At 46.5% G+C, this 14,108-nt stretch overlaps 1 protein-coding gene across 2 annotated transcripts in view; it reads right to left on the bottom strand.

Moving 5' to 3' along the window:
- Positions 1-558: 558 nt before the first annotated feature.
- Positions 559-14,108, bottom strand: part of LIPC (lipase C, hepatic type) — a 128,554-nt gene continuing 115,004 nt past the window's right edge. For both annotated transcript variants that reach the window (XM_046009802.1, XM_046009801.1), the window contains exons 7-9: positions 7,888-8,005; positions 6,179-6,397; positions 559-1,082 (exon numbers count right to left, since the gene is read on the bottom strand). In XM_046009802.1, coding sequence (XP_045865758.1) covers positions 971-1,082; positions 6,179-6,397; positions 7,888-8,005 — 449 coding nt within the window. In that variant the 3' untranslated portion in view covers positions 559-970. The remainder of the gene's footprint in view (positions 1,083-6,178; positions 6,398-7,887; positions 8,006-14,108) is intronic.

The raw sequence follows: 14,108 nt of genomic DNA, 5'->3' as shown, positions 1-14,108 counted from the left end.
CCCTTTATCTTCTTGGTGTTTTTTTCTTTCCTATTGCAAAATGTGACATTCATACCCCAACTGAATGTATAGCATTCCTATGTACAGTTTAAGAAACAGTTATAGAAATGAACACCTGTGCCTGTGTCCAGCACTCCCACCCCCCATGCAGGGCTCGGGTCATGGTCTCGGGTCCTGGGATCGAGCCCCGTATAGCCAAAGGCAGAGGCTTCAACACACTGAGCCACCCAGGCACCTCTTTATTTTTTTTTATTTGAGACACAGCCTGAGAAGGAGAAGGTCAGAGGGAGAAGCAGACTCCCTGCAGAGCTGGGAGCCTGATGTGGGACTTGATCCGAGGACTCTGGAATTATGACCTGAGCTAAAGGCAATTGCTCAACCCAACTGAGCCACCCAGGCGCCCACCATTAGTAGTTATAGGAAGATTCTACTTTTATTGGTTTGAAAATAATTGTATAATCTGTATTATGGCAGCTATTAGCTTAATTAGAATTTTTCTTCTTTCAGTGAGCTGAACTGTCTTAAAGCACGTGTATGTGGGGACATACGACCAGTGTGTAATTGGAATTTCATTTTATTGAAGCATGAGTTCAGTCATAAAGAAGTACCTTTCCAGCATGGTTCAAAAAACGGCTCAGAATAAACTAGGAATTTGACTTAACTGTAAAAGACATTGTAAATTAGAACAATGGATCTAAAATGGCTCTTATTTGTACTTATATTTGCATACATTACCATTTAATCAGAGATACACCGGGGAAAATTTTAGTTACACAAATATTTGAATACAGTTACATAATACAGTTTCTAAACCCTGAGTTTAGCATAGTGAAACACACTCCCCCTTTAAACCTAAGCTTTGTTTAAACTTTATGCAAGATTGTTTATATAACTTGGGTTTCCAAATAAAGTAACCATTCCAGAAGAGGAGTAAGATCATTTATTCTTCACACTGGGTCTTCCTTAAAGCTCATCTGATCTTTCTTTTCAACTTTGTAGAGTTTACGTCACATCTCACAAAGGTTTTCTCCTGGCTTGGGTGGAGCTGTAGGCCATCCGTGTTTTCTGAACAAAATGTCATTCTGAATAGAAAACAGAGCAAAGACAGCATTAACTTTAAGATGGAGCTTACTGAAGTGTTTCATCCTTTGTAAATAAAAACTCAATTTATGTAATGCATGCTATTTTTAAAGAAATTGGATTCTTATGTGCACAAATATTTTCATAACTGCAGAGAAAAATAAAACCCAAGTCAGTGAAAGCAATCAGGGAAAGGCTGCTTCCCGGAGCTCTGCACTGGGGTGATTTCAGCTCTAGTAAGAACAGAAAGTCCTCGGGGCAGTTCCCCCCCCCTTTTTTTTTCTCCCCAACCACAGCTCATCAAAGATTTGAGGGTAACTATTGTTCTTTTCACAGCATTGCCCCGACTCCAGGGTAAACATTCCCAGTTCCTTCAACTGTTCCTCACAAGGCAGGCCTCTCTCCCCAGCCTTCCTTCTTTGGACACGTTCCAGTTTGTCAGTGCTGCTCTTAAAGGTCTTGGGCATAAGGCCACTGTCACCAGCCTCTGCTGGGCTCAGCCCTGCAAGCCCAGCCCTTTCCTCTTATTGGTGCAGGCGCTGTCCCGCTAAAGGGGACCGCGCTCTGTGTTCTGGGTCTCTCTTGGAGACCGAGCCTTAGACTGCTTTGATGATTCGTTAGCTTGGCCTGAGATGCTGGTTTGTGTTGTTAACTTGGATCTTCTAGGAGAAAAATTATCAAAAGTCATGAAGAATTTTAGTTTATGGCTTTTCTTCTTCTTTTTCTTTCTGGTATTACATCTAGGGTCAAGTCTTCACGAAATCAGACTTAAAAAAAAATCAGACTTTTTAAACTAAAATAGTGTATAAGCCAGATGGAGAAAGACAAATACTGCAGGGTATCACTTACACGTGGAATCCCCCCCCCCTCCGCCCCAAGTAAAATTCACAGGAACAGAGTAGAAAAGTGGTTCCTAGGAGCCAGAGGAGAGGAAGATAGGGAGACGTTGGTAAAAGGATATGACCTTTCAGCTGTAAGATGAATAAGGTCTGAAGATCTAATGTAAAACAGGGAGACTACAGTTGACAACACTGTGTTACGTATCAGAGAGGTGATGGATATGTTTGCTAACCGGGTGGCGGGATCCATTCACGTGTACAGATATCAAATCACAACAATTGTACACTTTAAATATCTTCATCTTATTTGTCACTTACACCTCAGTAAAGTTAACATTTAAAAAAAGTGTTAACAAATAATTTGTGAATGCAATTTTGAAAAATTCAAATGGCAAAGAAATAAATGAAGTTAAATATTAAAGATCCTCTCTGCCATCACCCTTTACCAATATCATTCCTCTCCACTTTCCTGGTTTAGTTTATGTCTCTCTAAACCTATTTCTTTTGTCCTTTTCTTTCCTTTCTTTCTTTTTTCCTCCCTCCCTCCCTTCCTTCCTTCCTCTCTCTCTCCTTCCTCCCTGCCTCCCTCCCTCCTTCCTCCCTGCCTCCCTCCCTCCTTCCTCCCTGCCTCCCTCCCTCCTTCTCTCCATTTTTTTCTTTCCTTTTTTTTTTTAAGGTTTATTTATTTATTTGAGATAGGGAGGGGCAGAGGGAGAAAAGAGCGAGAGAATCTCAAGCAGACTCAATCTTAAGAGCTTCACATGGGGCTTGATCTCACAACCAGAGATCATGACCTGAGCCAAGATCAAGAGTCAGACACTGAACTAACTGAGCCAGCCAGGCGCCCCACTCCAGACCTATTTCTATGCATTTACACATACATCACTGTTCATATGTAAACAGAATTTTTAATAAAAGTGGGGTTATAATGTATGTTTTTTTCTGACATTTTTCATTGTCATCAAGTAATGGAATTGGAGGCCTATTTGTCTCACTTCCTATGAATTTGTCTCATTCTTTTTTTACCTCCTGCATCACATTCCGTTGTGTGGGTGTATCTCAATGCATTAGGGCCATTTTCCTACTGATGGACATTGAGGTTTCCCCTAATGGTTTGCTATTTATAGACAGTACCGCAACAAACATTTTTGTACCTGTATTTGTATCTCTTGTGGATATTTTGAGTATTTCTCCAGGATAGACACGTAGAGTTAAAATTCTGGGTATTATGTATATTTAAAATTTTGATAGTGTAAGCTCATGAGACTGATGGCTTTGCCCATTCTGTTCCCTGCTGTATACCTGGGACCTACAACAGTGCCTGATATAAGGTAGGTGCTCATGAAATATTAGTTGTTGAATGAAATTCTCCTGCAGAAGCTCCATAATTTGCACTCCCTCAAATAGCGTATGAGAATGTCCACTTCTCCACACCTTTACCAACTCTGGATCTTGTCTGTTTTTTAATTCCTGCCAAGCTAGTGGGTGACCAGCGATAATCTCATTGGTTTTTGTCTTGTATTTCTATGATTACTAGGGACATTGAACATTTTCTTATTATGTGTAGTGGATCACTTTTGATGTCCTGCTGTCAAACCAATGTTTTCTGTCCTGTCTCTTCCACCACAATAGGTCCTCTCATCCCTGACCTTGTGCCCCTGGAAGAGAACAGCACCTCTTATCGAATTCCTCTGGTGGAGGCACAGAGTGTGTTACTTATAACCATTTTTGTGCCCTGGAGTTAGTGGAGAGATTAAGACCGTGAGGTTGCATATTTCCATCCTGGCTCTGGGATTGTGGTTTGTAGTGGGACTCCAAAATTGTAGTTTGCTATTGGTCTCATAAGATACATGTTATAAATTACATTTGTTGCTACAGAATCGGGTCTCTTCGAGGTACCGTTAGTGTCCGAGGCTTCAGAGGTGGTGAGCAGCAAGTGGAATTTGAGCTTAGAGTCGGCAGAGGCAGGCCATCGGATTCTGCCTGCCATATTGCTTTGCTCGCTGCCGGTCTCTCTGGGCATGCCTCCTGGCCTCCCCCTAGCCTGTTGTGGTGCAACACCCCTGAACTGCTGTTTTCCTTCTAGGCTTTCTAGACCGTGCAATGCTAGATCTTCACTTCTGCGAAGCGTGGTCCCTGTGCTAGTGGCAGCCGCACTTGGGAGCCTGTTAGAGACGCAGGATGGCAGGCCCCACCCCACCTATGTTTTAATCGCATTTAAACACAATTTCTGGGTGATTCCTGGGTACATGAAGGTTTGAGAAGCACTGGGAGGGAGCATGTTATTAGTAAAATTAATGCATCTTATTTTCCCAAATATTAGGTCCTGGAATTTCTTTCTGCCAAGGGCCACACTCAGATTTTTTTTTTTTTTGTATCCCCCAATGGTACCTCATGCTGTGAAAGCACACAGGAACCACTGAGCACTTGCAACTTAAAAAGCTATAGGTCCCACCACCCCTCCTCCTTTTTCAGCCTGTACCCCCTACAGCTCCGAGGAAGGGTCTGATGCACAGATATACAAATACCCAGGTCTGTAACTCTGGTGCTTTGGGCCAAGGAAAGTCAGATTCTTGGGGCCAAGATGAATGGAGGAAGGAACTGTAGGGAACAGTGCCCAGGCAGCAAAGAGGCAAGGCATCAGACAAACCCCGAATCAGGTCTGGGCTCGGACAGTTACCAGCAAGGCTCCCAAGCTGTGTCAGGTCCGTGAGCCCCAGCTTCCTGATCTGCACAGCCAATAATATCTGTTTCCAAGCGTCACCGGGAAGGTTCCATGAGACTAACCCTCTCGACCTGCTTTGGTGGCCTCCCTGCAGTGGGAATTCTGGAAGCATCATTCCCTTCTCTCTGCTCTTTCTGTCCTCAGAACCATGTGGGTCAGCACCTGTGAGAAGGTTCTGGTGTGTTTTATACAGCCTTTCAGATCAACTCACAGAGAACCGTCACGGGGAACAGGCACTAGGCCTGAGGAATGACCCCCGAGCCGAGGGAGTGCGGGGAGGGCTGGCTGTCAGAAGCGGAGCTCTTCGAATGGGCTAGAAAGTCATGCAAGAATAGCTAAGTGTCTAAGAGGAGAGAAGCAGTTTAATTTTCTCAAATTGATCGTGTGGAGAAATCTGTTGGCAAGCGGCAGAGTGTGCTCTTAGTAATTGCCGGGATTTTGTATCCCAGGGAGATAAAAACTCAGAGCACTGTTGTATAAGGGAGTCGGGGCATAAATCTGCCACGGGTGGCTCCTGGCCATGAGGCCTGTGGGATGAGCCGGGGAGCGTCGTTCAGAGGTGAGAGGCCTGCTGTTTGCCATCTCTACTGGGGACAAGCCCCAGAGAGAAATGGGCTTCCCAACAAAGGAAGGTGGGAGAGGAGAGATGAGTTTCCTGGACTCGAAGGGAGGTGGTGGGCGGGGAGGGTCTGGGGAAGGGCAGAATTCTCCGCTCATGGAGAAGTGGAGAACTCTAGAGAAGCAGAGCTGCCTGGCAAAATGTGTCGGGCATCCCTTTGCTGACAGGACTGAAGGGGCAGCTGGGCCACCCTTTCTTTCTTTTGTGTCTTACTCTGTCCCCAACCCCTTATGGTCCCCGGGGACTTTGGGACCAAGGGAGACTGTTAAATCATTAAATTGCACAGAGCAGAGCTTCTGAAGGCTACTCCCTTGGTCCACGTCAGAAGTTCTTAGGGCGTTTATTAGCAAATGTGTGTCCTAGGTTCCTTCACAAACCACGGTGCATCAGAAGGTCTGCGGGTGTCTTTGGGAAATCCGCATATTTAATAAGCTTCCCAGGTTCTCTTTGGCACGCAAAGATTTGAAAGGCGCCCTCACAGAATGGGATTTCGAGACCATGATCTGTTGAAAGCATTTCTCTGGGTGAGCAACAAAATGGAAATGTCTGTCTTGGTCATTGCCACTCAAAGTACAGTCCTTAGACTGCAGCACCTACAGACAACTCCTGATGATTCAGCTGAAGTCTGAAAAACACTGGGCCAGTGAGGCCGTTCTCGAACTCTGAGGCAGGTAGCTCTGGACCACAGGCCATGGATGACCACAGGCGGGAAGTCAGAAGACCTGGGTGCAAATCCTAGTCCTTCCCCCTGTGGCTGTGTGAACTCAGGATGGCCATCTCACCTTTCTGAGCATCCACGTGCCATCATGGGACGGGATCATGGCTACTTTATGATATCAATCAAGTGTTAACTGTGGATGTGCTGAGACAAGGAGATGTCTGCTGGATGTCAGAGGAGGCTGCGTCAGTACTCACCGTTGCTGGGTTTCTCCCGCTTTGACTTTGATGGTCTTGACAACGAGGCCCGAATAGAGAGGCACTTGGCTCCATGGGATGATGGTTTGGACTGTGTTCCAGACGTTGGTCCATACTGCGCCATTTTCCCACTTGAACTTGATCATAGTGAGCTCACCGATATCCACATCCAACGTGATGAGAAAGGAATAGGTTTTATTACTAGTAATTTCTTCATCCCTTGAAGATACAAAGGAAATCAGACCTAGTTTATTTGGTGCTCCAAAGTCATGTGGGGCACATTCAGGCTGTGTAGGGTTTGCCCGAGTAACTTGGGAAGGTCTTTTTGGCTGCATTTTCCAAACTGGTATGGGACAGACTATTAGTAGGAGCAGTAGTGGGTGGGCCAGACCATTAATACTGGAGAAACCGTGTATTTCTTAGGTTAGAGTTCTGCCATAATGAATCTGGTAACTCTCTTGAGCTCAGGCTTCTGAGCTTCTGCTTTAACAAATCAGGAAAACTGCTCCTGAGAAGACAGTGGGGCTTTGGCAATGAACTCTGGGTAGTTCAGCTCCCTTGAGGTTTGATTAACACAGTAGAGCCACCCCACACTCTTATCTCCCCGCTCATGCTTTTTTTCCTCCCCATAAAAATAGAAACAACGAAGTTTAACAGTAATAGAAAACCACATGGTAAAGGAATGCACCAATTTGGAGCAAAATTTAAATGCAAATCCTTGGTTATCATTAGCAGCTTTAACTAGTCTGTAGGACATTAGCATGTCCCCACACTGACTGAGCAGGAGATGCCCTTCTCACCTGGGAACTATTCCCCAGGGGAGAACTGGGACAGTGCAGAGGTAACAGTGGATTTGGGGAGAGACCGGTGGATGGAGGGTTCCTCCGCACAGCTTGTCATAGCTCTTCCTGTAGAATGTTGTAAGGAATTGCTTAGGAATTCCTCCACCCCTCTAGGCTGTGAGCACCCTAGGGCTAGGGTCCCCTCTACCTTGGGGGCCAAGCCCAGACTAATACTTGCTGAACGACGGAACCAGTGTGATGACCAGAGACCCAAGGCTGGGTCTTCTGGAAGCTGAGAGCTGTCCCTGGGGCAGGCAAAATGCTAGTGTCTCTTCCAAGGAAGAGGCCACAGTGAGGGTTGAGATGTGGAGACAAAGCCTTATTTCGGGTCGTTGAGGCTGGCGAGCCTCTGAGGGAGGCATGAGGCCACTGTTCACATTGTGAGCAGGTGTGTAACAGGGCAGAGGACAGATGGGCAGGGCTGGCAATGCAGGCTGACTAAGAAGGGAAATTTGTGCCAAGTTAAAACCCATTTGGTTTCTGGGTTATGGTTTTCAGAACTCACTGGAAAGGAGCTCAGGGCTGTCCTGTGCACACCTGCTCCCGCCCTCCCTGTTTCTCCTGCCTGGTTCTTCTGCCCACACAGTAGATGATGGACTTTGCCACCTCTGGCTTCCCTCTCTGCTCAGCTCATCTCACAACGAACCCATTGTAAACACAGGTCATTTCACCGTAATCTGCGGGATGGGTTGAGGCTGAGGAGGGATGACAAGGCGACGGGGTGGGGGGGCATCCCATTGGACAGGTGTTTGGGGCAGTCATGTGGGCCATGTCTGGCCTGGCCCTTGAAAATTATGGGGTCTGCCTAGACCCTGCGAGAAAAATTAGCACATCGTCAGCATAGACGACGCTGCACCTCATACTCACAGAGTGATGGTGATTTTCTGGTTCTCCTCTTTTGTTCCGAGGAGTATCATAGTAAAAGTTGGTTCTACAGGTTTCTTAAGTTGGTTGATGAACTGGATCTTGAACTGGTAATGATACACTAAAGAGAGAAGGTAGAGGGGGAGAGGGAGAGGGAAAGAGAATTTAAATAGGAAAAACAGGAATTTTTAAAAATTAAAAATATCATATTTTTAAAATTTACGAATGCAGAGGGAGAAGTCTGGATGGATAGACACCAACTTCCCCCCCCCCAGGTGGAGGGATTATGAATACTTTAAAATTTTTTTCTGTTTCCTTCTCTGTATTTATTAAACATTTACAGAGGACATATGGCGTGTGTATAATACAATAATAAGTATTATCTAACAGAAGCAGGCAGAGTGGGAATATGGTATGCCTAACATTCTCGCCCGTTTCTGGATGCAATCCTATTGGACTGTTCCATGTGTTTGGCTAGAGTCCCCTTTCATAAATTGAAGGATATTATCGCTTTGAGGCACCTGACACAGGCAAGAGGACACATTGCCATTTTCAATGTTTGCCTCTGTTTGATGGGGTCCATTTTGGGATGGAGAAAGCTCTAGTTAAGAAGCATATGCTCTAGTGACCACATCTTTCTATTCTGGGGAAGTTGCTGGGCACTAGCTCCGCGGTGTTCCACAAGGACATTTTCTGATGGAAATAAGACAACTCTAGTTCTAGCACTTGGATCTAAAATGTTTCTGTCTTATCAAATGTTCAGAATGTCCTTCCACGGGTTGCATAGGAGACGGTAACATATTTTACTCTTCTTTACCTAAATACAGTCTATATTTAATTAATAAAAGCAAATCGCTTACTATCACACGGGTATGGTTAAACACTTCATACTACCTCTCTCATTCACTCATCAGAAGAAACCCTAGAAGGTGGGTATTGTTGTCATCATCCCCATTTTATGAATAAGAAAACCAGGGCCCGAGAACAGAAGGGACTCATTCAAGGTCACATAGCAGAGTCTGTCTCTTAGCCTGGGCCTATTGCTAAGGTTCCTAAGATGGCCGTGACTAACCTTGTGTAGTTATACCAACTGCCTACGGGGCTGTTCTTGGCAGTTACCCCACTTCATTCCAAAATGAATGGACTGCTTGGACTTCTGTCTCTTTCTGTCTCCATATTCTCTCCATGCCTCTACGGTTTTAGCTCCAAGATGGCAACAGGCTTCATATGACATGCCAGTTCCACCCGATTGTATCGGACTGCCCAGAGCCCTATGTGGAGATGGGTACTGAGGCCACACCCAGGCTCTTGGGGAGACTGGTGTCTGCCTTGGGCAGAGGAGAGGGATTTATGGGCTGCTTGCTGTGGATTTGCCCTTCCTGTTCTAGGTAATGATTCATCCACTAATTTTGATACAGTGACTTCCACCATGTAGGTGTCTAACCAGCTTGGTGGGATGAATGAACCGACAGTTGGCTTGGGAATACATGATGTGTATTACCATTTAGCAAGATGGAAGCCACCTCTGAGTCCCCAAGATCTGAGTTTCAAGCTGTGTTGCAGGAGAATTCCCACCAGAAAGCACAGATCATGACACTAGCCACTTGTTCATCTATCCCATACCCCCGACATGTGGAAATTCGTCAACTTTGTGAATCAGTCTCCTACCTACCAAATGCCGCACGGCCATGGGAGGTTGGGAGCCTCACACGGACCTGGCAACAGCTGCCGCGGTGGCGTGCTGCCAGCACCCCCGCTGCAGTGTCCCAGGCTGCCTGGTTCTCTGGGATTCTAGGTTGTTTGCACAACCGTCCCTTTTGGCAAAAACTGACCTTCTCATTTGGGTTTTGTGATGGACTTGCTTACGAGCCTAGGGTTATCGCTCGGGTTGACTCTGAAGCACCAGAGTTTCTTTTTGTATATTTATGTTCATGGCAAAAACCAAACACGAACTGAGGACTTTTATAGGCCAGGAGTTTTCTGCTTTAGGTGGAAGCTAACTTGGGCCTCACCTGGCCCTGAGCACAGTGCCCTGTGCCCAACAGGGGCTCAGATCCTTATAAATGGAATAAAGTAGTTTGAGATGCTCAGGACTGTGAGGCTGAGGGTGAGAAACAAGAGAAGTGCAGTGGGCCCAGGTTCCAGAAAGGGTCCCTCCACCCTGGCTGGCAGTGATGGGGACAGGGACTCTGGCCTAACATCCCAGAAGCCTCTGAGAGGCTGTATATGCTTTGGGGTGTATCAAGAGAACCCTGTCGCAGGCAGACAGTGTTGTAAGTTGAACAGAGGCAAAAGGAAAGGTCCTTCCGAAAACAAAGCCATAGGTGTGTGGGGTGGGGGTCAGATGTGGACAGGAGGGGGTGGGAGGACTGGCCTCAGGTAACCTCCTAACAAGGAGGCAGGCATCTTGCAGAGCACTCAAGAATCCCCCATAGTGGGGCGCCTGGGTGGCTCAGTGGGTTAAAGCATCTGCCTTCAGCTCAGGTCATGATCCCAGGGTCCTGGGATCCAGCCCCATATCGGGCTCTCTGCTCAGCGGGGAGCCTGCTTCCTCCTCTCTCTCTGCCTATCTCTCTGACTACTTGTGCTCTCTATCTGTCAAATAAATAAATAAAATCTTTAAAAAAAAAGGATCCCCCATAGCAACCAATTTTAATCCAATTTCCTATGTATGAATTGGAAGTCTACTGTGCTCAGGCTAGTGCTAAGAGCTGTTAGGGACAGAGGAGTTAAAGAGGACGACTGGCATTACGCATGAACCAACACTGGCTAATATTTATTTTGTTTACCTGTGCCAGGCACTTTGCACCTATTATCTCATTTAATCCTCACAACAGGTGATACAATCATCACCTCCTTTTAGAGAGGAAGAAACTGAAGCACAGAGAAGTTAGGTGACTTTCCCAGTATCACACAGCCTGGAAGTAGTGTAGCTGGGATATAAGTCCGGGCCACCAGCCTCTAGAACTTGAACTTTTAAGTGTTTGTACCTGGGACCATAGCTTTATATACCCTAAGGAAAAGGTTGAAATATGGACAGAGATTTAAGTTCAAGAGTGTCAAAACAGAACTGTTGAACTGTATAACTAAAAATAAATCAGCAACACCTGAGATACTCACCTGTTGAAGAATGACTACGGACTGACTAATCAGGTCAATCATGAGAACTACCACTTAGCTTTTTATCGTGTCCCCAACACTGAGCCAGTCGCATCACGTAATTACCTCTTTTCTCTTCACAACAACTTCATAAGATGCCCACTTTATCTTCCCTTCGCATCATTTTACAAATGCAGAAGCTGATGCTTGGGGAAAGTTAAGTAACTTGTCCATTGTCGTGCAGCTCAGAACGGGGGAAGCTGCAATTAGACTTGAGACTGCTGATTCCGAGTTCATATTCCCAACCATGTGATTTACTCTTATGAAGTCATTAAAAGATATTTTTGGAGCAATTTCAATCCTTCTGAAAGAAGGGGAGGGGGGAAGCCCCAAACAACAACCAGGATATAAAATTGCATCGCTAACATGAGACCAACTTTATAAAACAGAATACACAGGAAGGGATTCATAAAATGTAACAGTGCTTATCTCTGGAGAGGAGAGAGGGGTCATTTTTATGTTTCTTCAAGCTTTCCTGCAAGTTCTGGGTTTTCTACAATATGCTTGTATTCTAACTAGACTCTTGCTAGAAAAAGAAAAAGCTTTTAAAAGTATTAGAATAGAAAACAAGGGGCCAAAACCCACGGTGCTCCACTTAGAGGAGCTTGTAGCTGGGAAGCTAAGTCACTTCTGTGATTCTCGTCCCCTTCTGTCTTCTTGTCTCGTGGGCTGGGCATCCACGTCCATGTCTTCTCTCCCCAGGGCAGTCATGGTGTCGTGTGAATGCTCCTGTCGGCACAAGTCCCAGCATGCAGCAGGCACCTAAGGGGTCTTTATTGGTTCTTTTGTGTGAAGATAAGGCAGGACGTGTGCTGCATTAAAGAACCTAACGGTGAATGGGGGTCGGCACTTGCAGAGATCCTAGGATACACCAGCGTATACACGAAATGTTCGGCCTTTTTGGTCCTCGGAACGAGATTAGATAAGGTGCAGGCCCTGTCGGTTTCCTTAGTTTCCTTAGTACCGCCCACCCGCTGGAAGGAGTCCCACCCATGCTCTTGAGCTGGCCCCGGCCAGCAGAGTCCTGTTTTCTCCAGAGACCTTGGATGTCAGTTACTCTGCTGGACGTCAGACAAGGAAGCGGAGATTTGGACACAGGTCCAAGGTCACCCTGAGTGTTACAGGCAGAGCCAAATTTGAACCCAGGTGTCTGTCTGATTCTAAAATCCCCTTTCCACTGTCTCCCGAGATCCTGGTTCTGCAAGCCGCATCTGCTCTTTGAAAGCAAATAGCAAACCCCCAGTCCCCAAGGAAAGGCAGCTGTCAAAACCTTCCTGGAAGGAAGCCACTGAGACAAAGTGCCTTGCGGGTCTCACCCGCTGACATCCATCCTGGGCTATGGCTGCTGCAGATTCTTCCTGCCCGTCCCCTGAAGGCCTAGCCCCCGAGTGGGGATAAATGGCTCAGGTCCCTGCGCCAGAGATGGGTTTTTGTCTTCCTTTGTTCTTCACTTGTGAGTCGGAGATGGATTCCCACGTCCGAGATGCCACGGTTGCACAATTCTGGGGCAGGGTGTAAAATCCAAGGGTCGGCTTGACAGGACCCCTTTAGCTTCCATCCTTTGAGTGAGAATTACCTGACCTCCTGCACTATCTTCCCAAGATGGGGTCTGTGCAGGAAGTTGGAATCCCAAAGGTGAAGGGGTGGCCAGGAGTCTGAGTCCACTGGCCTCCCAAGCACTCCTGAAGGATATGTGGGCTGTGGAGGGGCACAGGGGTGAGGGGATGAGGGCACCCTTGTGTCTGCGAGAGCCCAGCTGTAGAACTCACCAGGTTGGTGGCACCAGTGGTCCCAAATGACCTGCACTAGGGAAGTCACTTTTGGGGGGAGAAATCTTGAAATGGCATTATTTTTGTAAATATAAAAGAGGCTTTCATACGGAGAACTAACTAGATGTTCTTATTTTGGATTTTTTGTGTTTTTCTTGAAAAGAAAAAGAGACAATTTGCCTGTCATCCCCCACTCCCTGGCCCCTCCCCTTCCCCCCCCCAGCCAATGATGCTGTTACAAAGATTAAGGAAAAAAGCAGGAGTCATTTTGCTCACTTTCCCTCATGACATGTTTAGTAAGGATTTTCAAAAATGATTTAGGAAAAATGCTTTGGATCCTGTGACTGCGGAGGGGACAGCCCAGTGCATTCCTCGGTTCGGGCAGGAGAAGTTATTTTAGGTCTTAAAGATAAAGAGCATGAAACAGTCCATTAACCCTGAATGAGATCAGGCAAATGCCACCTAGAGCAGAGATGGGAGGTCTCTGGAGATTCTTCTCAAATAGAGTCTCCCTAAAAGCCCCGGATTCTGATCTCGTGGAAACCCCACTGGCACCACTTAAGTTCTTTTTATAAGCCAGCCACAGTAGACATTGGCTTAGTGGAATTTATGAAAAGAGAATATTTTGTTTCTCCTTCTTTTTCTTCTCCTCTTCCTCCTCCTCCTCCTTCTTTTTGTCTCATGGAAAAAAAAATGACTCCAGATCATTAGATATTGGCTCTGGGAGATATTATGATTTTCTTTGCAAACGTCAAAGAGGCCTTTTTCTTTCAGCGTATCGATTTTCTTTCATGAAGATGGGAGGAATGAGATCTCTTATGTTGTCTTGCCACACTGAGGGCTGGTTCCTAGACGTGAGATGCCTCTAACTCGAGAGGGAGGCTTCGGACCTGACACTGAGCCTGAAGATGGCACCGTGAGGGGTTACCCCACCAGGGGGCCAGCACCCAGGGAGGCTGGAGGAGGGACGGCAGGAGCAGGTGTGTTGGAAGCAGGTATATTGTGCAGCTCTGAGCTCATGTTGGTGGCTGCAGTTGGGTTTCACAGTACCATGAGACACCCCATCAAGTGCTTCAGAGTGAGCGTCTCCCAATTGCACATGGGGGTATTTTCAGTGGAAGAAAGTCAAGGACTCGAAGACTCGGAGAGAGCTTTTTGCCTCCCACTCATCTGCCTCTAAGAATTTAGATAGGGGCCTAGTCCAGGGAGACAGTTCCTGCCACAGAGAGCTGCAGAGTCTGGGTGATGAGGGTGGTAAGTGGGGGGTGGGAGATGGGGGGGCTGGGGGGGGGGTGG

This window comes from Meles meles, chromosome 6, assembly GCF_922984935.1.
Source record: "Meles meles chromosome 6, mMelMel3.1 paternal haplotype, whole genome shotgun sequence".
Lineage (NCBI taxonomy): Eukaryota > Metazoa > Chordata > Mammalia > Carnivora > Mustelidae > Meles > Meles meles.
This window is presented reverse-complemented; position numbering and strand designations above follow the sequence as displayed.